The sequence below is a fragment of the Hyla sarda genome, chromosome 7 (genome assembly GCF_029499605.1).
Source record: "Hyla sarda isolate aHylSar1 chromosome 7, aHylSar1.hap1, whole genome shotgun sequence".
Taxonomy (NCBI): Eukaryota; Metazoa; Chordata; class Amphibia; order Anura; family Hylidae; genus Hyla; species Hyla sarda.
Genome location: NC_079195.1, coordinates 20637624 through 20659280, shown reverse-complemented (window position 1 = coordinate 20659280; position 21657 = coordinate 20637624). Strand labels below are relative to the sequence as shown.

The following is a 21657-nucleotide window of genomic DNA, read 5'->3' as shown; positions in this document are numbered from 1 at the left end:
TGGTTCGGGTGAAAAACTTTTTTTTTAACATGGGAGTCAATGGGAACCGTACGGAACCGTATGTGCGTACAGTTCCATCCGGTTTTCACCATATGGTTTTTGACTTTGCACAGTTTTTTTTTCTTGGAATTTCAATCAAACAAGTGAAACTTTATTCAAAATGGAGTGAAAAGTGAAAAACATATACATTTTTTTCTTAAAAAACGGATGCAACCGGACATCATTTTTCAAACCATAAACGGTTTTCAACCGTATATGGGTTAAAATTTGTACACACTTTTTGATACAGTTTAGTCCGCTTTTGAGGAATCTGTTTTTCATCCAAAACCTGATACAGGAACTGTATTGCAAAAACGGATGAGTCTTTAATGTTAGGCTGGGTTCACACTACGTTTTTGCCATACTGTTTTCAATCCGTTTTTCTAAAGAAAACCGTATGGCAAAAAAACGGATGGAACAGTATGGAAAAAAGTAAACCGTATGCGTTTTTAAACAGTATACTGTTTTTAAAAGTGCATACAGTTCCGTCAGTTTTTATAGAAAAAAAAAACATACGTTTTAGAAAATGTTGTCCATTTTTAATGGGAGGGGTCTTGGGTGGGGACTTTAGGATTCAAATGCGCATGTGCAAAGTAAAAACGTATACGTTTTTCCCGTATGGAACCGTATACATGTGCGTTTCCCAATGACGTCCATGTTAAAAAAAACGTGTGTGGTTGCAGTACGGTTTTTAAACATGAGTCAAAACCGTGGTTGACCACAATTTTGTCTCCGGTTTACAAACCGTACTGCAACCGCATACATTTTTTTTAACATGGACGTCAATGGGAAACGCACATGTATACGGTTCCATACGGGAAAAACGTATACATTTTTACTTTGCACATGCGCATTTGAATCCTAAAGTCCCCACCCAAGACCCCTCCCATTAAAAATGGACAAAATTTTCAAAAACGTATGTTTTTTTTTTCTATAAAAACGGACGGAACTGTATGCACTTTTAAAAACAGTATACTATTTAAAAACGCATACAGTTTACTTTTTCCCATACTGTTTCATCCGTTTTTTTGCCATACGGTTTTCTTTAGAAAAACAGATTGAAAACAGTATGGCAAAAACGTAGTGTGAACCCAGCCTTATCTGTTTGCATCCGTTTTTTCAATCAGTTTTTTGACCCGTTTTTACTTCTGAGCATGCTCAGAACAAAAAAAAAGATATATATTTTTTTGGTTTATTAACTGAACAATAACGGCTCCAAACGGATAACATCCCTTTGCATTCGTTATTGTCCGTTTTTATTTTTGAGGGGAAACGGACGTGTGAACGCAGCCTTACTTCAAACATTATACAGGAACCATCCTAAAGAGAGAAGCCGTGACAATAGCAGCGCCATCATTTAGTAACTCCCTGACACTATCTACAGAGGTAATATCCCATAAAAATAAGCAGAATGAGAACATGTTTTGCCAGATACCTACGGCGGAATGACTGGATGAGCAGAAATACTTTAGCAAACATTATCTTGTCAAAATACAGCCATAACGTCTCTCTACTCCGCACATGATAATGGCTTTGTAATTCAATTATAGCTGCTATTTGTATTGAGGGATTTATCTTCTGCAAATATCTGCATTGGTGCGAATCTGCGACCATAAATCTTTGGCGCCGAACGAGATTGTTCCACTGAACGTTCCAGTTAGAAGCCGCGCTCTTCTGTTATAATGTATGCGGAGCTGCTCGGGGTAATCGAAGCTTCCTACAAATAAAGGGAACTGACGGAACGGAGAGACCAGAACTGAGCTCCCGGGATTTTTAGGAAAAAACTATTTCCTGCACTACAAAAGTTGTAGAAGTTCCATGACGGGTTGGTTTTCGCCAGATGAATGGTCCGATGGTTTCGCCAGATGAATGGTCCGATGGTTTCGCCAGATGAATGGTCCGATGGCTTCCCAGCACTTAGTCTTAGTTGAGTTTATAAAGAGTGTAGTAGAGCTGAGTTTGCCTTGGTGCATTGTGATAACACTGGGAGCTTATAGGGTTTTGTAGGTTACTAATCAGTCCCATGTAAACTGGCTTGAGATGTATTGGTCGGTTGTGTGTGCAGAAACAGATCATAGGGCATCCACTGCTAACATGGGTCAATAAACACTGCATTGGCTTTGAATACTTGGAGTGCTGCTGGAATTCTTTGTTTGGTTACTTATACCTGATCTGCGACTGGGACCAGGTTATTATCCATGGGCACCCGCTATCCCTGCCTACTGAAAAGGTTGTGCTGCTCCTACCATTTGTTCCTATCTATCAATATATCTATCCATCTATCTATCTATCTATCTCATATCTATCTATCTATCTCATATCAATCTATATATCTCATATCTATCTATCTCATATCTATCTATCTATCTATCTATCTCATATCTATCTATCTCATATCTATCTATCTATCTATCTCATATCTATCTATCTCATATCTATCTATCTCATATCTATCTATCTATCTCATATCAATCTATATATCTCATATCTATCTATCTCATATCTATCTATCTATCTATCTATCTATCTCATATCTATCTATCTCATATCTATCTATCTATCTATCTATCTCATATTTATCTATCTCATATCTATCTATCTATCTATCTATCTCATATCTATCTATCTCATATCTATCTATCTCATATCTATCTATTTCATATCTATCTATCTATCTATATCATATCTATCTATCTATCTCATATCTATCTATCTATCTATCTCATATCTATCTATCTCATATCTATCTATCTATCTATCTATCTCATATCTATCTATCTATCTATCTATCTCATATCTATCTATCTCATATCTATCTATCTATCTATCTCATATTTATCTATCTCATATCTATCTATCTATCTATCTATCTCATATCTATCTATCTCATATCTATCTATCTCATATCTATCTATTTCATATCTATCTATCTATCTATATCATATCTATCTATCTATCTCATATCTATCTATCTATCTATCTCATATCTATCTATCTCATATCTATCTATCTATCTATCTATCTATCTCATATCTATCTATCTATCTATCTCATATCTATCTATCTCATATCTATCTATCTAGAGAGAAGAAAGGCGACTGCAGCACACCGGAATTATTCAAGTGAAAAAAAGGTTTATTCCAAGTGAACAAGCTACGTTTCTGTGGTCTCACACCACCTTTGTCAAGCTGGTGTGAGACCACAGAAACGTAGCTTGTTCACTTGGAATAAACCTTTTTTTCACTTGAATAATTCCGGTGTGCTGCAGTCGCCTTTCTTCTCTCTGGCTGAATTTGGACCCAGGACCGGGGTCCCAGAGATTGTCGGCACCCACCGATTTGCTACTCACTTGGATGTGCTGCTCTCCCCAAAACAGATATCTATCTATCTCATATCTATCTATCTATCTATCTATCTATCTATCTATCTCATATCTATCTATCTATCTCATATCTATCTATCTATCTATCTCATATCTATCTCATATCTATCTATCTATCTCATATCTATCTCATATATATCTATCTCATATCTATCTATCTATCTATCTATCTCATATCTATCTCATATCTATCTATCTATCTCATATCTATTTCATATCTATCTATCTATCTATCTCATATCTATCTATCTATCTCATATCTTTCTATCTATCTATCTATCTATCTATCTATCTATCTATCTATCTCATTTCTATCTATCTATCTATCTATCTATCTCTCTATCTATCTCATATCTATCTATCTATCTATCTCATATCTATCTCATATCTATCTATCTATCTATCTATCTATCTCATATCTATCTTTCTCATATCTATCTATCTCATATCTATCTATATATGTATCTATCTCATATCTATCTATCTATCTATCTGTTTATATATTTCATATCTATCTATCTATCTATCTATCTATCTATCTCATATCTATCTCATATCTATCTATCTATCTATCTATCTATCTATCTATCTATCTCATATCTACCCATCTATCTCATATCTATCTATCTATCTCATATCTATCTATCTATCTCATATCTATCTATCTCATATCTATCTATCTATCTCATAGATATCTATCTATTTCATATCTATCTATTTCATATCTATCTCATATCTATCTATCTCATATCTATCTATCTCATATTTATCTATCTGTTGGTTGGTTACATCCAATATCCGTTCTAGCTGTGACCTCTATGTAGAAATCCAATACCATAATCACAAAACGTCTTCCGGATCTCCCAACGTTCAAAGAGTTGTATAACATTCATATTCTCTCGCCGTCCTACGTACAACCCAATTAAAACGATATGGGTGGCAAACATTATTTTTTTTTTGTGGGACAGAACATTTCCATTTCTTTATAGGCAGAGTCTACGCCTTTCAAGTCTCATAGAATATTTCCATAATTACGATCTCACGCTCAAACGCGTGGGAGAAACCTTTGTTCCCTTTTTTTAAAACTTTTACATTCTAAAGCGATCCTAACAACGCGAACGTTTCCACAATATTGTTCCTGAATACAATGTATACATACACATGTAAATCAATAGGCTGTCGGTAATAGGCGCATTCCTATTCTCCAGCACAACGCACACACTGACAAGCAATAGACATTCATTAGCCGCTTATCTTCAGGGCCTTGTGTTCTAGTAAATGACATGAATAGTCGCCGATTTGGCTTTTATATTGGATTAATAATCTCAACAGCCTGTATAATCAGTGAATGGATCCCCTAAAGTCACATAACGATTCCAGGCCGAGACTATTAAACCATATGTTACTCTGGAGGAGTCTGGGGAAATTTAGGCATAGTTACCCCATATTTATTACTACACGATGTTGTAAAATTACAAAGCTATGTGCGGAGCCAAGTACAATTAGTTCATGAAATGTTTTCTTTATTAAAGGGGCAATTCAGCCTTATAATTGACGGTCTAAACCCAGGATAGGTCATTAATATGTTATTGGTGGGGGTCCGACTCCCGACCTGTACCTTGCACCATCACTACAAAAAATACAGCAATGTATGAGATCTGGTAAACATTGCACTACTGCCACTGATTGGCATGGGTCCCATGAGTTAGTGGTCTAGTACCTGTCATGATCTTGTTACATTTTATAATCCTCCCAGGTCACTGCCCCCATCATGATAAACCACCCCCTGCCTTTATTTTTATAATATTTTTTGTTTTCTACCTTGATATTGCTCTGTATTTTCTGCTCAGTCTCATCAGATTCACAGACTGGGAAGGGGCGTTCCCCAGCAGGCTGTGACATCATCTGAAGCCATACAGGGGAGAACTTCCTCCCTCACTCTGCTACGCACAGCCCAGAGCAGTTCAGTGTGAGATGAGCTAAGAATGGCTAAGGGCTGCACAACCCCCCCCCCCCCCCCATAGCACTCCAGACCATTTCCAGGCCAGCAGGAGTCCAAAGTCTGTGAAAGAGATTGGGGGAAATGTGCTCTGGACAAGTAGGGAGACACCTAGTGGAAACTTTTTTAAACACAAATAAAACATAGAAAACTTTTTTTTCTAAAAAAAAAACAAAGTACATTAGAAAATTGGTTATGGATTGGGTTCTTGGTCATGTCTCTTCAAAATTGGACTGGTGGGGAAGCAACTCTAGGAAGAGTTCTGGTTGTTCTTTTTTACTTCCATGTAAGAATTTTGGAGGCCGCTAAGCCCCTGCTGGGCTCCAAATATCCCATGTCAATCACAGTATTCTAATATATGGCTGAGGTGTCTTTAAGAGGTCCTAAGAAATATGACTTGACCCCCAGTAGGTCACCATTTTTCTTCAGGTTGAGAGGCCTTATCTTAAAAATATATTAAGCTGGTACCCTGCCAGGACCTTCCACCTCAATGATGTCATCAGAGAATTAAATTTCTCTGTAGCCTTTGCTACCGAATGGTCATGCACCCGCAGCAAAGGCTGCAGAGATATGCAGTTCTCTGATGACATCATTGAGGTGTGAGGTCCTGGCAGGGTACCACCTAAATATTTTAACATTGTAGACCCTGTTAGATGTTTCTCAATGCAATGGGGGGTGGGGGAGATTGACAGCGACCGACAGAGACACAGGAGAATGTTAAAGGGGTTCTCCAGGAAAGTTAGACAGATTTGTAAATTACTTCTATTGGAAAATCGTAATCCTTTCAGTACTCATGAGCTGCTGAAGTTGAGTTGTTCTTTTCTGTCTAAGTGCTCTCTGATGACACCTGTCTCAGCAACTATCCAGAGTAGAAGCAAATCCCCATAGCAAACCTCTTCTACTCTGTGCAGTTCCCAAAACAGACAGAGATGTCAGCAGAGAGCACTTGTCACGATGCCGGCTGGCAGGAGGTGGATCCTCTGTGCCAGAGAGGGATGGCGAGGACCGTGCTAGTGGACCGGTTCTAAGGCACTACTGGTTTTCACCAGAGCCCGCCGCAAAGCGGGATGGTCTTGCTGCGGCGGTAGTGACCAGGTCGTATCCACTAGCAACGGCTCAACCTCTCTGGCTGCTGAAGATAGGCGCGGTACAAGGGAGTAGGCAGAAGCAAGGTCGGACGTAGCAGAAGGTCGGGGCAGGCAGCAAGGATCGTAGTCAGGGGCAACGGCAGGAGGTCTGGAACACAGGCTAGGAACACACAAGGAACGCTTTCACTGGCACGATGGCAACAAGATCCGGCAAGGAAGTGCAGGGGAAGTGAGGTGATATAGGGAAGTGCACAGGTGAAGACACTAATTGGAATCACTGCGCCAATCAGCGGCGCAGTGGCCCTTTAAATCGCAAAGACCCGGCGCGCGCGCGCCCTAGGGAGCGGGGCCGCGCGCGCCGGGACAGGACCGAGGGAGAGCGAGTCAGGTACGGGAGCCGGGGTGCGCATCGCGAGCGGGCGCTACCCGCATCGCGAATCGCATCCCGGCTGGAAGCGGAATCGCAGCGCCCCGGGACAGTGGATCTGACCGGAGCGCTGCAGCGGGGAGAGTGTAGCGAGCGCTCCGGGGAGGAGCGGGGACCCGGAGCGCTCGGCGTAACAGTACCCCCCCCCTTGGGTCTCCCCCTCTTCTTAGAGCCTGAGAACCTGAGGAGCAGACTTTTGTCTAGGATGTTGTCCTCAGGTTCCCAGGATCTCTCTTCAGGACCACAACCTTCCCAGTCCACTAAAAAAAAAGTTTTCCCTCTGACCTTTTTAGAAGCTAAGATTTCTTTGACAGAGAAGATGTCCGAGGAGCCGGAAACAGGAGTGGGAGGAACAGATTTGGGAGAAAAACGGTTGAGGATGAGAGGTTTAAGAAGAGAGACGTGAAAGGCATTAGGGATACGAAGAGAAGGAGGAAGAAGAAGTTTGTAAGAGACAGGATTAATCTGACACAAAATTTTGAAAGGACCAAGATAGCGTGGTCCCAACTTGTAGCTAGGGACACGGAAGCGGACATATTTAGCGGAGAGCCATACCTTGTCTCCAGGGGAAAAAACGGGAGGAGCTCTTCTTTTCTTATCCGCGAACTTCTTCATGCGTGATGAAGCCTGTAAGAGAGAATTTTGGGTCTCTCTCCATATGATGGAAAGGTCACGAGAAATTTCATCCACAGCGGGCAGACCAGAGGGCAAGGGGGTAGGGAGGGGGGGAAGAGGGTGACGGCCGTACACCACGAAAAATGGGGATTTGGAGGAAGATTCAGAGACTCTGAAGTTATACGAGAATTCGGCCCATGGAAGGAGATCTGCCCAGTCATCCTGGCGGGAGGAAACAAAATGTCGCAAATAATCACCCAAGACCTGGTTAATTCTTTCTACTTGTCCATTGGACTGGGGATGATATGCAGAAGAAAAATTTAATTTAATCTTGAGTTGTTTACAGAGAGCCCTCCAGAATTTAGACACGAATTCGACGCCTCTATCCGAGACGATCTGCGTAGGCAACCCGTGAAGACGAAAAATGTGTACAAAAAATTGTTTAGCCAACTGAGGCGCTGAAGGAAGACCAGGAAGAGGGATGAAATGTGCCATTTTGGAGAATCGATCAACGACCACCCAAATAACAGTGTTGCCACGGGAAGGGGGTAAATCAGTAATAAAATCCATACCAATCAGAGACCAAGGCTGTTCGGGGACAGGCAGGGGATGAAGAAAACCAGCGGGCTTCTGGCGAGGAGTCTTATCCCGGGCACAGATAGTGCAGGCTCGCACAAAGTCCACAACATCCGTCTCCAGAGTCGGCCACCAATAGAAGCGGGAGATGAGTTGCACAGATTTCTTGATGCCCACATGACCTGCGAGATGGGAGGAGTGACCCCATTTGAGGATTCCGAGGCGTTGGCGTGGAGAAACAAAGGTCTTTCCTGGAGGAGTTTGCCTGATGGAGGCAGGGGAAGTGGAGATCAGGCAGTCAGGTGGAATGATGTGTTGCGGAGAAAGTTCAACTTCTGAGGCATCCGAGGAACGAGAGAGAGCATCGGCCCTAATGTTCTTATCGGCAGGACGAAAGTGAATCTCAAAATTAAATCGGGCAAAGAACAGAGACCACCGGGCCTGGCGAGGATTCAGCCGTTGGGCAGACTGGAGGTAGGAGAGGTTCTTGTGGTCGGTGTAAATAATAACTGGAAATCTTGATCCCTCCAGCAGATGCCTCCATTCCTCAAGTGCTAATGTAATGGCTAGAAGCTCTCGGTCCCCGATGGAGTAGTTCCTCTCCGCCGGAGAAAAGGTCCTAGAAAAAAACCACAAGTAACAGCATGCCCGGAAGAATTTTTTTGTAGAAGAACAGCTCCAGCTCCCACTGAGGAGGCATCAACCTCCAATAGGAAGGGTTTGGAAGGGTCAGGTCTGGAGAGCACGGGAGCTGAAGAAAAGGCAGACTTGAGTCGTTTAAAGGCGTCTTCCGCTTGAGGAGGCCAAGACTTGGGATCGGCATTTTTTTTGGTTAAAGCCACGATAGGAGCCACAACGGTAGAAAAATGTGGAATAAATTGCCTGTAATAATTGGCGAACCCCAAAAAGCGTTGGATAGCACGGAGTCCGGAGGGGCGTGGCCAATCTAAGACGGCAGAGAGTTTGTCTGGATCCATTTGTAGTCCCTGGCCAGAGACCAAATATCCTAGAAAAGGAAGAGATTGGCATTCAAACAGACATTTCTCAATTTTGGCATAGAGTTGATTGTCACGAAGTCTCTGAAGAACCATACGGACATGCTGGCGGTGTTCTTCTAGATTGGCGGAAAAAATTAGGATATCGTCCAGATATACAACAACACAGGAGTATAACAGATCACGAAAAATTTCATTAACAAAGTCTTGGAAGACAGCAGGGGCGTTGCACAGGCCAAAGGGCATGACCAGATACTCAAAGTGTCCATCTCTGGTATTAAATGCCGTTTTCCACTCATCCCCCTCTCTGATGCGGATGAGGTTATAGGCGCCTCTTAAGTCCAATTTAGTAAAGATGTGGGCACCTTGGAGGCGATCAAAGAGTTCAGAGATGAGGGGTAGGGGGTAGCGGTTCTTAACCGTGATTTTATTAAGACCGCGGTAGTCAATGCAAGGACGTAGGGAGCCATCTTTTTTGGACACAAAGAAAAATCCGGCTCCGGCAGGAGAGGAGGATTTACGGATAAAGCCCTTTTTTAAATTTTCCTGGACGTATTCAGACATGGCAAGAGTCTCTGGGGCAGAGAGAGGATAAATTCTGCCCCGGGGTGGAGTAGTGCCCGGGAGGAGGTCGATAGGACAATCATAAGGCCTGTGAGGAGGTAGAGTCTCAGCTTGTTTTTTGCAGAAAACATCCGCGAAGTCCATATAGGCCTTAGGGAGACCGGTTACTGGAGGAACCACAGAGTCACGGCAAGGGTTACTGGGAACCGGTTTTAGACAGTCCTTGGAACAAGAGGACCCCCAACTCTTGATCTCCCCAGTGGACCAATCCAGGGTTGGGGAATGAAGTTGAAGCCAGGGAAGTCCAAGGAGAATTTCCGAGGTGCAATTGGGGAGGACCAAAAGTTCAATCCTCTCATGATGAGATCCGATGCTCATAAGAAGGGGCTCCGTGCGGAAACGTATGGTACAGTCCAATCTTTCATTGTTTACACAATTGATGTAAAGGGGTCTGGCGAGACTGGTCACAGGGATGTTGAACCTGTTGACGAGAGAGGCCAAAATAAAATTTCCTGCAGATCCAGAGTCCAAGAAGGCCACAGTAGAGAAGGAGAAGGCAGAGGCAGACATCCGCACAGGCACAGTAAGACGTGGAGAAGCAGAGTAGACATCAAGGACTGTCTCACCTTTGTGCGGAGTCAGCGTACGTCTTTCCAGGCGGGGAGGACGGATAGGACAATCCCTCAGGAAGTGTTCGGTACTAGCACAGTACAGGCAGAGGTTCTCCATGCGGCGTCGTGTCCTCTCTTGAGGTGTCAGGCGAGACCGGTCGACCTGTATAGCCTCCACGGCGGGAGGCACAGGAACAGATTGCAGGGGACCAGAGGAGAGAGGAGCCGAGGAGAAGAAACGCCTCGTGCGAACAGAGTCCATATCTTGGCGGAGCTCCTGACGCCTTTCGGAAAAACGCATGTCAATGCGAGTGGCTAGGTGAATAAGTTCATGTAGATTAGCAGGAATTTCTCGTGCGGCCAGAACATCTTTAATGTTGCTGGATAGGCCTTTTTTAAAGGTCGCGCAGAGGGCCTCATTATTCCAGGATAATTCTGAAGCAAGAGTACGGAATTGTACGGCATACTCGCCAACGGAAGAATTACCCTGGACCAGGTTCAACAGGGCAGTCTCAGCAGAAGAGGCTCGGGCAGGTTCCTCAAAGACACTTCGGATTTCCGAGAAGAAGGAGTGTACAGAGGCAGTGACGGGGTCATTGCGGTCCCAGAGCGGTGTGGCCCATGACAGGGCTTTTCCAGACAGAAGGCTGACTACGAAAGCCACCTTAGACCTTTCAGTGGGAAACAGGTCCGACATCATCTCCAGATGCAGGGAACATTGGGAAAGAAAGCCACGGCAAAACTTAGAGTCCCCATCAAATTTATCCGGCAAGGATAGGCGTAGACCAGGAGCGGCCACTCGCTGCGGAGGAGGTGCAGGAGCTGGCGGAGGAGATGACTGCTGAAGCTGTGGTAGTAACTGCTGTAGCATAACGGTCAGTTGAGACAGCTGTTGGCCTTGTTGCGCTATCTGTTGTGACTGCTGGGCGACCACCGTGGTAAGGTCAGCGACAACTGGCAGAGGAACTTCAGCGGGATCCATGGCCGGATCTACTGTCACGATGCCGGCTGGCAGGAGGTGGATCCTCTGTGCCAGAGAGGGATGGCGAGGACCGTGCTAGTGGACCGGTTCTAAGGCACTACTGGTTTTCACCAGAGCCCGCCGCAAAGCGGGATGGTCTTGCTGCGGCGGTAGTGACCAGGTCGTATCCACTAGCAACGGCTCACCTCTCTGGCTGCTGAAGATAGGCGCGGTACAAGGGAGTAGGCAGAAGCAAGGTCGGACGTAGCAGAAGGTCGGGGCAGGCAGCAAGGATCGTAGTCAGGGGCAACGGCAGGAGGTCTGGAACACAGGCTAGGAACACACAAGGAACGCTTTCACTGGCACGATGGCAACAAGATCCGGCAAGGAAGTGCAGGGGAAGTGAGGTGATATAGGGAAGTGCACAGGTGAAGACACTAATTGGAATCACTGCGCCAATCAGCGGCGCAGTGGCCCTTTAAATCGCAAAGACCCGGCGCGCGCGCGCCCTAGGGAGCGGGGCCGCGCGCGCCGGGACAGGACCGAGGGAGAGCGAGTCAGGTACGGGAGCCGGGGTGCGCATCGCGAGCGGGCGCTACCCGCATCGCGAATCGCATCCCGGCTGGAAGCGGAATCGCAGCGCCCCGGGACAGTGGATCTGACCGGAGCGCTGCAGCGGGGAGAGTGTAGCGAGCGCTCCGGGGAGGAGCGGGGACCCGGAGCGCTCGGCGTAACAGCACTGTTGTCAGACAGAAAAGAACAACTCAACTTCAGCAGATGAAAATTATTGGAAGGATTAAGATTTTTTAATAGAAGTAATTTACAAATCTGTTTAAATTTTTGGAGCCAGTTGATATATAAAAATAAATTTTTTCTTGGAATACCCCTTTAACATCATGCAGGCTTGTAATGTCAGAATGGAGATCGAGAGATCAGTTTAATGTGTTTTCAAAGAGCCAAATTTAAACAAAATAACCAGATGCTTATGTGACGTGAAACAGATGGTCAGGTCAATATCCATCACGTCGCCCATTTTGGATAACCATTGAAATCTTACCAATAAAATCGATTTGGTGCCACCGATTCACTTAGAAGCAGCCAACGTCTTCCGAACTCCGACGAGCTGTACAACTGCGGGGGTAAAAATATAAGAAACTGGTTAGAAGAAGCCTTGGAGGATGAATCTCACCATAATAGAGGACATGTCCACACTGTGGTAGAGAACAACAGACTCCGAAGAATCATTAGCAACAGATACGTATGAAATGGCCCTAACCGGCAAATAAGACTACAGTTACCGGACTGACATAAAACATGTTGTTCAAATAAATCTTTTGTTATTTTCTTAAGAGGTTCTCTACAGGACTTGACGAGGAGATGAACAACTCTCGAAACGTGTTGTTCAAATGAATCTTTTATTATTTTCTTATGTCAGTCTGGTTACGGTGGTTTTATTTGCAGGTTGGCACCATTTGCACCACTGCCTCCAATGCTATATATTTAAAAAAAAAAAAAATATATATATATATATATATATATATATATATATATTTTACATATATATATATATATATATATATATATATATATATATATATATATATATATATTTATTATTTTTCTTTTTTTTTCTTTAATTTTTTCCTCTTTTCTTTATGGACTTCCTTGTAATGGCCAATCAGTGTGCAGGTGCATCAGGTGGAGGCAGTAGCTCTCGCTTTATTTTTTGGGGGCAAATATATAGCCTACATCCAACTTTTGCTACCGACCTCTGTACACCTAGAGCATTTAGACACTAGTTAGCGCCTATTCCCTTTTTTTCTATATGCTACTGATGCCCACACTGTAGAAACAATTTTCCATTTAATACTTTCTTAAAAACTAAGCACTTTCTTAATATACTTCATTAAAAAAAAAATATTGCTAAAGATGTGAAAAAAAAGGGTTTATAAAGTTGGTTCTTTAAAAAAAAAAAAAAAAAAGACCAAAATATCTTAGGGTAGGGGGGAGGGAGGTGTGGTTATCTCCATTCTGTTCCTCAGAGCACAGAAAAGATGCAGACAGCTTTCAGTCTTTAAGAAGAGCATGTCCACGCACAGTGACAAGCAATACAAGGTGTTAAACTATTATTAATATGAAAAATGGTTTCTCTTTGGTCATTTTAGCAAAACGTTTCTTGTTTATTTGCACCATATTGGTTCTACATTGCCGCTTTAGGGTTATAAAAAAGCATGCAGTTTGGTTACAAAGCTGTGAAAATGCAAAAATCTTTCTTTTTTTGGCACAAAATGTAGGTTTTTCTTCTTTTCTTGCCCCACACAGTTTCACATGGCTGCATTAGAGTTATATAGAGCATGCATTTAGGTAGAAAACTTTGCAAATGTAAAAATGTTTGTGCAGAGCTTATGATGGGGAGAGAGGGAGGAGGAAAGGAGGGAGGGGGAGGAGGGAGGGAGAGGAGGTAAGGAGGGGGGGGGGAGAGGAGGTATGGAGGGGGAGAGGAGGGAGGGGAGAAGAACTCATCATACTCCAAGGAAAACGCCCCCAGCCTCTCTTAGAAATCCAGAAAGACTCATCACAGTAATACATAGATCAAAAGGTATTTTACATATACACATGTATTATTACCCATACAGGTCTTAGTGCACATTACTACACTTAAGCATTTTTTTTCTTACTATTTACAGTAACACTTTAAGGTTGGAAAAAAAATTGGTCTAGTGTTCTGTAAAGGGGTTATCCACATTGGATAATACTGGTTTTAGTTAGAAAGGTCCCCAAGGATGAGCTGATCACATAGTGTCCTGCTGCTCTCAACGATCAAAGGTTCACCAGCGCCACCACAGGGAAAATGAAGTATTACACTGTGTTCATTTGACTCAATGGGTTGTCTATTAAGGGTAAGTTCCTCCAGAATGAGATACTCTGATGGTTGTGAGTCTGAACCCTCATCCCTAACATAGACAAGCCCAGGAATACTTCTCAGTCAATGCTCTACAAAATCGGAGCTCTTCTATCCTGCAATGCTCTGTGCTTCTGAGGATTGTGCTGCTTCTAATATGTAATGTATAATGCCACAATATTAGCATACTCCTCTCCTGAAGTACTCTGTGCTACTGGTAGCTGTGGCCCTTATTCTAACTCTCAGTCTAGAACCATTGTAGGTCTCTTTACTTTACTTGGACTCCATTTACCTTCTGGTCTTGGCTGTAGGCCAGGATCCAATCCTCTTGCTTGGGATGAAACAGGAGGCTCTGGATGTAGAAGTTGAGTCTGTATTTCTGGTAAGTGGCCCCTTCATCTGAACTAATCATGAGGCTGCTCTCAATCTCCGGGTCAGTCAGGAGCATGATCTGCAGGAAGGGAAGGAAGAGTAAACAAGAGATAATGCACTAATCATTTCTTAATTTAACAATCATTTTCTTTATAGCGACAACATATTCTGTAGCGCTGCACAGAGATGGTCGTCGCTCACATCACTCAACTGTCTTTATTGACGGTGTAAATTCTAAATGAACCTACCTGTATGTTTTTGGAGTGTGGCAGAGAATTCGAAGAAACACGCTGTTCAATAAATAAGGCCGTACAAGGGCTCATTTTTGTTACCATGATCTGTAGTTTTTGTCAGTACCACTATTGCGTATATATATATATATATATATATATATATATATATATATATGACTTTTTAATTACTTTTAATTCCATTTTTTTTCTGAGATGTGATGTGACCAAAAATGAGCAATTTTTGACTTTTTTCTTGTAATTTTTATTTAAAGGGGTTGTGCGCTGCCCTGCCTTTCGGAGCTCCGCTCGCAGCGTCCAGAAGTTCATTACGCCAAACACTGCGTGCGAGCTTCCGTGTTCACGGCCGCCCCCTCGTGACGTCACATTTCCGATCCCTGCTCACCTCTATGAACCCTCCTCACCTTTCCTATTCCCGCTCACCTCTCCAATCGCCCCTCACCTTTCTGATCCCCCCTTACCTCTCCAATGACCCCTCACCTCTCTGATCCCCCTTCACCTTTCCGATACCCCCTCACCTCTTCGATTCCCCCTCCCTATCCAATCACCCCTCACTTCTCTGATCTCTGCTCACATCTCTCAACCCCTCTTCACCTCTGCGATCTTCGTTCACCTCTCCGATTCCCTTCACCTCTCCCATCCCCACTCACCTCTCTGATCCCTCCATTCACCCTTCCCATCCCCCTTCACTTCTCCAATCCCCCCTCACCTCTCCCATCCCCCCTCACCTCTCTGATCCCCCTCACCTCTCTGATCCCCCCTCACCTCTCCCATCCCCCTCACCTCTCTGATCCCCCCTCACCTCTCCCATCCCCCTCACCTCTCTGATCCTCCTCACCTCTCTGATCCCCCCTCACCTCTCCCATCCCCCTCACCTATCTGATCTCCATTCACTTCTCCCATCCCCTTTCACTTCTCCGAACCCCCTTCACATTTCTGATCCCCCTCACCTCTCCCATCCCCCCTCACCTCTCCCATCCCCTTTCACTTCTCCGAACCCCCTTCACATTTCTGATTCCTGCTCACCTCTATTAACCCCCCTAATCTTTCCAATTCCCACTCACCTCTCTGATCCCCCCACTCACCCCTTTCCATCCCCCTTCATCTCTCCCATCCCCCCTTACCTTTCTGTTCCCCCCCTCATCTCTCCCATCCCCCACTAACCTTTCTAATCCCCCCTCACATCTCCGATCCACCACTCACCTCTCCCATACCCCCTCACCTCTCCAATATTTTTAGGACCCAGGAACCTCAAGGCAAAACCTCTGCTACAATGTTTCAAAACATCATCCCAGGAACTAACAACACAATAACTAATTTATAGCAAATGTTCCTTATATTAAAATTCTAATCAGAGACAACTAGGAATTATGGGATAATCCAGCGCTGCATTATTTATGACATTGTGCTCCGCAGTTTGCCGCTCCTATTGTGTAAAGGATAGAAAAATTAATAAATAAGAATTAGCCTCTAAATCCCATGTAAAATTGTGCACATTAATCAAATTTCACATGGCTTAGTCAGGGGTCTGTGCGCAATAAAGTGCGCTGTCACTTTAAAAAAAAAATAGATATATATAAATTCCTCATCATTGTCATCATTTTAATGATCAGATTAGTTACATTACTGCTACCTGTCCCGAGACGCTTGTACTGAGAGTTTGGAACAAATAAAGCCTGGAGGGATTGTGCCGCGTGTTTAGTGCGAATTCAACTGCGGATGCACGAATGGCGATTAACCCTTTACACGACCACAATATTTTCACACACTAATGTAGTCAGTAAGTAGATTTGTAGAACTATAGGTCTAAGCATGACCTCTGAGGTGCACACTGAGGTGGGAAAGCTGGGTGACATACAGTAATGTCAGCCATATTGTTTGCCACTCAGCTTTTCCATTCTCCTTACTGATAAAACTGAGTAGTTATATTGTTGCGATAAGATTCTGCTGTTACTTTATGATCAGTGTTGGTCTGTCCTCTGGGACCACGACTGATCATAAGAAGGAAGGAAACACAGGGATGGGAGAGATTTATCATTTGCGTAAAAATTTGCGCACATTTTCTTTTCGTTTGTGCAGTTTTTTTCTGGAGGTGTTTCTGTGTCTAATTTAGGAAATCGTGCATTCAACATAATTAAATGGCGAAAATTCTTAAAAGGATGCTAAACAAGGGAAAAGACATGCGGCAGCAAATTTTACACATCCCAGGGCAGTGTTTCCCAACCAGGGTGCCTCCAGCTGTTGCAAAACTACAACTCCCAGCATGCCCGGACAGCCGAAGGCTGTCCGGGCATGCTGGGAATTGTAGTTTTGCAACAGCTGGAGGCACCCTGGTTGGGGAACACTGGCCCATATCATAAACATTCACCACCACTAGTCCTACAGCACCATTTGTTTTATTCCAGCTGCATCCATAAGTTTCATTACTGTAACTGGGTCATGTGATCACCAGGATAACTGAAAGTTATCGTGCTTAATGTGAGTAACAGGATGTCAGACCTGGATTACAGGGTGACATAATTACCTACCAGATACCATCTCCCATCTCGCAGACCCTCCTCTCTCAGCTCTATCTGTATACTGCTACTGCTATCTCTTTGGTATTAGTATATATAGTAGTAATGCACCTCCCCTCCAGCTCTGTCTGTGTACTGCTGCTGTTATATCTATGGAATCAGGATATATAGTAGTTATACACCTCTCCTCCAGTTCTATCTGTATACTGCTGCTATCTCTATGGTATCAGTATATATAGTAGTAATACACCTCCCCTCCAGCTCTATCCGTATACTGTTGCTATCTCTATGGGATTAGGATATATAGTAGTTATACATCTCCCCTCCAGTTCTATCTGTATACTGCTGCTCTCTCTATGGAATCAGGATATATAGTATTTATACATCTCCCCTCCATTTCTATCTGTATACTGCTGCTATCTCTATGTTGTCAGTATATATATAGTAGTAATACACCTCCCCTCCAGCTTTATCTGTATATCCCATGCTGGGAGTTGTGGTTTTGCAACAGCTGGTGGCGTTCTGGTTGGGAAACCACTTGTCCTAGAAAGTATTCTTGCGCAAATTTTTACGCAAAATGTATTTTTACGCAGATGATAAGTGCAACTAGCGCCTATCTGTACGCACTACATAAATGCAAAGGTGCAAAAATATGAAGCGAGCGCAAACTGCAAAAACATAAGGCGCAAGTGCAAAAAAAAAAAAAAAACATCAGAAATAAAGAGTACAGCTTTAAATGGTCACTCTCATTAAAACTAGTTTTTGCTATTGCACTCCTTATTGCAAATAATAAATCTTTGTATTATACTTTGTTTAAAAAAAATGAAGTTTTCTATGTTTTATTTGTGTTTTAAAAAAAAGCTGCCACTAGGTGTCTCCCTACTTGTCCAGAGCACATTTCCCTCCATCTCTTGCACAGACTTTGGACTCCTACTGGCCTGGCAGAAGTCCAAAATCAGGAAATGTAGTCTGGAGTGCTGAGGGGTGTGGGGTGTGTGTGTGTGTGCAGCCTTAGCCAATCATAGATCATCTCACACTGAACTGCACTGGGCTGTGTGTAGCAGCGTGAGGGAGGAAGTTCTCCCCTGTATGGCTTCAGATGATGTCACAGCCTGCTGGGGAACGCCCCTTCCCAGTCTGTGAATCTGACTGAGACTGAGCAGAAAATACAGAGCAATATCAAGGTAGGAAACTAAAAAAATAATAATAATAATAAAGGCAGGGGGTGGTTTATCATCATGGGGGCAGTGAACTGGGAGGATTATAAAATTTGACAAGATCATGAGAGGTACTCTTTAAAATGTGCCAAAAAAAAAATATTTATATAAATAAATCCCCCCCCCCCTCTAGTGCTGTTGTTGCATTGAGGCCTCTTTACTGTCTTATTTTCCCTGCATTGTGGCCCTCAGCCACCCCCTGTACACGGAATGGCAGTAGAGTTGTGATGTGTAGCACGCTGGCTCGATGGTTAATAATATTGTCTTGCCACACTGGGGTCCTGGGTTCAAATCCCACCAAAGAAAATATCCGCAAGGATTTTGTTTGTTCTCCCTGTGTTTGTATGGGTTTCCTTCCATATCCCAAAAAACACGCTGATAGGTGACTTTAGATTTTCTGGGAACAGGGACTGATTATAGTGTTGCCAAATCTGTGTGAGCTATATAAATAAAAAGTTATTATTATTATTGGAGTAAATGGGACAGATAAAGAACCCTGCACAGTTCCCTTCTCTAAAGATGTAGCAGTGCACTTGTGCTGCTTCCCCTTTCATTCTCAGGGTCAGAGAGAGTCCTAGAGGTCAGACCTCCGTGAGCAACTTAGAGAAGATATCAAGTCCTGAAAAACTTATCCCCTATCCTAAGGATAGGGGATAAGATGTCAGATTGCGGGGGTCCCGCCACTGGGGACCCCCGCAATATAGCATGCGGCACCCACCTGTTTCTTATCCAGAAGCGCTGGAGGGTCTAGGTTCCAACCACTGGTTGGCGTCACGTCCCGTCCCCTCAATGCAAGTCTATGGGAGGGGGCGTGGCGGCCGTCACGCCCCCTCCCACAGACTTGCATTGAGGGGACTGGTCGTGAAGTCACGAATTTCTGTTCCCATGGACGGGACCCAGACCCTCCAGCGCTTCCGGACAAGAAACAGGTGAGTGCCGCATGCTATATTGCGGGGGTCCCCAGCAGGGGGACCCCCGCGATCAGACATCTTATCCCTTATCCTTTGGATAGGGGATAAGATGTCAAGGGGTGGAGTACCCCTTTAAAGAAGATATCCAGCAGTAATAAACGTATCCTCTAACAGGAGGATAGGAGATAAGTGTCTGTTCACGGGGGTCCAATTGCTAGGACCCCCCGCATTCTCCCATATGGGGCCCCGACTCTGCTCTTTTAGAGCACATTTTGTACTGGGCGTGTCAGCTGATCATAACACCATTCATCTCTATGGGAGAGGCGGAGACACACAAACACTGTGGCTCCGCCTCTCCCATACATTGAGGTCACGTATAAAGTAAAGACTGGGACGTCTCCTGTCTTTAGATCTATGTCTGGCTTAGTATTCAATAACCCTAATTAAAATCCTAAATGTGTGAACACGTCCTCAAGGTGTTACCTCCTAAAGACCCACAATAAGGCATAGTGATGTCATACAGTGAGCGCAGGACCACCATCAATGATCCAGGCTGGGGTATCACTAAGATGTTAGACCTGACCAGTCCATAGGCCGACATTTATCATTTATTTATTTTTGTGTCTAGAAAAGGCGCAAAAAAGGCACAAGCAGGGTTTATTTGCGCCTTTTTTGCGCCTTTTCGTTTACACAATTCTGCTAATTTTGAGTTGCAATCTACTGGTTTTTGGCAATACACATGATATGGAAGGGTTTTATGTACTGCGCCTTTTTGACAAAAAGGTGCAAAAAAGGCGCAAAGCCACTGAAAAGTCTCTAAAACTACACCAGCCCAGACTTAGCTTTTTTGGTGTATGTGAAGAGATAAATGTCAGAAAATGTGACCTGCACAAAATGTATCAAATGCTCTTTGATCATTTCATAAATCTGGTGCTTCTACCAGCACCCAAAAAAAAAAAGGTGTAGAATAATGCTTCACTTACACCTACGTTGATAAATGCCGGCCATAGAGTATAAGGTGAGCATGCAATACCACATGTACCCTGCAGAGGTCACTGCAAGAAAAAAATATTTTTCGCCATATAAGACGCACCCAATTTTAAAGGATGAAAATGTAGAAAAAAAATATTCTGAACCAAATACAATGTAAAGTATAGGACAGTGATCTTCAACCTGCGGACCTCCAGATGTTGCAAAACTACAACTCCCAGCATGCCCGGACAACCGTTGGCTGTCCGGACATGCCAGGAGTTGTAGTTTTGCAACATCTGGAAGTCCGCAGGTTGAAGACCACTCGTATAGGAGGTAGTTCTCACGTGTCCCCGCCATTCCGGACCGTCAGCACTCGTCACCGCTGCCCTGGATGTCGCCCTCCATCGCTGTCGCCGCGTCCCCGGGGTGTCCCCATCGCTCCGGAACGTCTCTGCTGCCCGGTATCCTCGCTCTTCGTTGCTGCCATCACGACACTAAGCACGCCGCTCCTATTGAATGACAGGACGGCGTGCACGACGACGTGAAGAGCGCTGGCAATGCAGGGGATCCCGGCACGGAGTAGACACCGAGGAGGCAGGTACGGTCCCTCCCAGTGTCCTGTAAGCTGTTCCGGACGCCACGATTTCACCGCGGTGGTCCCGAACAGCCCGACTGAGCAGCCAGGTTAGTTTCACTTTCGCTTCAGACGCGGCGGTCAGCTTTGATCGCCGCGTCTGAAGGGTTAATACAGGGCATTACCGCGATCGGTGATGTCGTGTATTAGCCACGGGTCCCGGCCGTTGATGGCCACAGGGACTGACCCGATAGGACAGGGTTTTAATGTGTATATGCTGTATTAAAAGTGAGTCTTATATGGCGAAAAATACGGTAGTTTATGGATTATTAGTAGACCACTAGAGTAGACATCCTTATATCTGTCTTCAATAAGTAACATTAGGTAAATTACATGGTTAATGTTAACCCTTGAATAGCTGTCACTCAGCTGTCTAGGACTCCAGAAGGGCACATGTGGTAGCCTAGTACGGTTTGGTGTGTCCCTGTACATTTCTCCTGCCCTGTCAGGCAGAGTCCTTCCATGTCCCAAGGCCCCCCCCTTACAGTGTAACCCCTATTGTTTGTATTACTAGTGTACAGGAGGCACTAGTGACCAGGTGACCCCCCAAGTGACCTATGGGATGCTTGCTAAGCTCCCCAGTTCAGTCAAGATGTCTCAGGGTGTGTCCAGAGCATTGGAGGCC

At 44.2% G+C, this 21657-nt stretch overlaps 1 protein-coding gene across 4 annotated transcripts in view; it reads right to left on the bottom strand.

Annotated features, from left to right (window-relative positions):
• Positions 1-21657, bottom strand: part of SORCS1 (sortilin related VPS10 domain containing receptor 1) — a 762471-nt gene that overhangs the window by 263614 nt on the left and 477200 nt on the right. For all 4 annotated transcript variants that reach the window (XM_056530949.1, XM_056530951.1, XM_056530952.1 and 1 more), the window contains exons 4-5: positions 14452-14610; positions 12315-12388 (exon numbers count right to left, since the gene is read on the bottom strand). In XM_056530949.1, coding sequence (XP_056386924.1) covers positions 12315-12388; positions 14452-14610 — 233 coding nt within the window. The remainder of the gene's footprint in view (positions 1-12314; positions 12389-14451; positions 14611-21657) is intronic.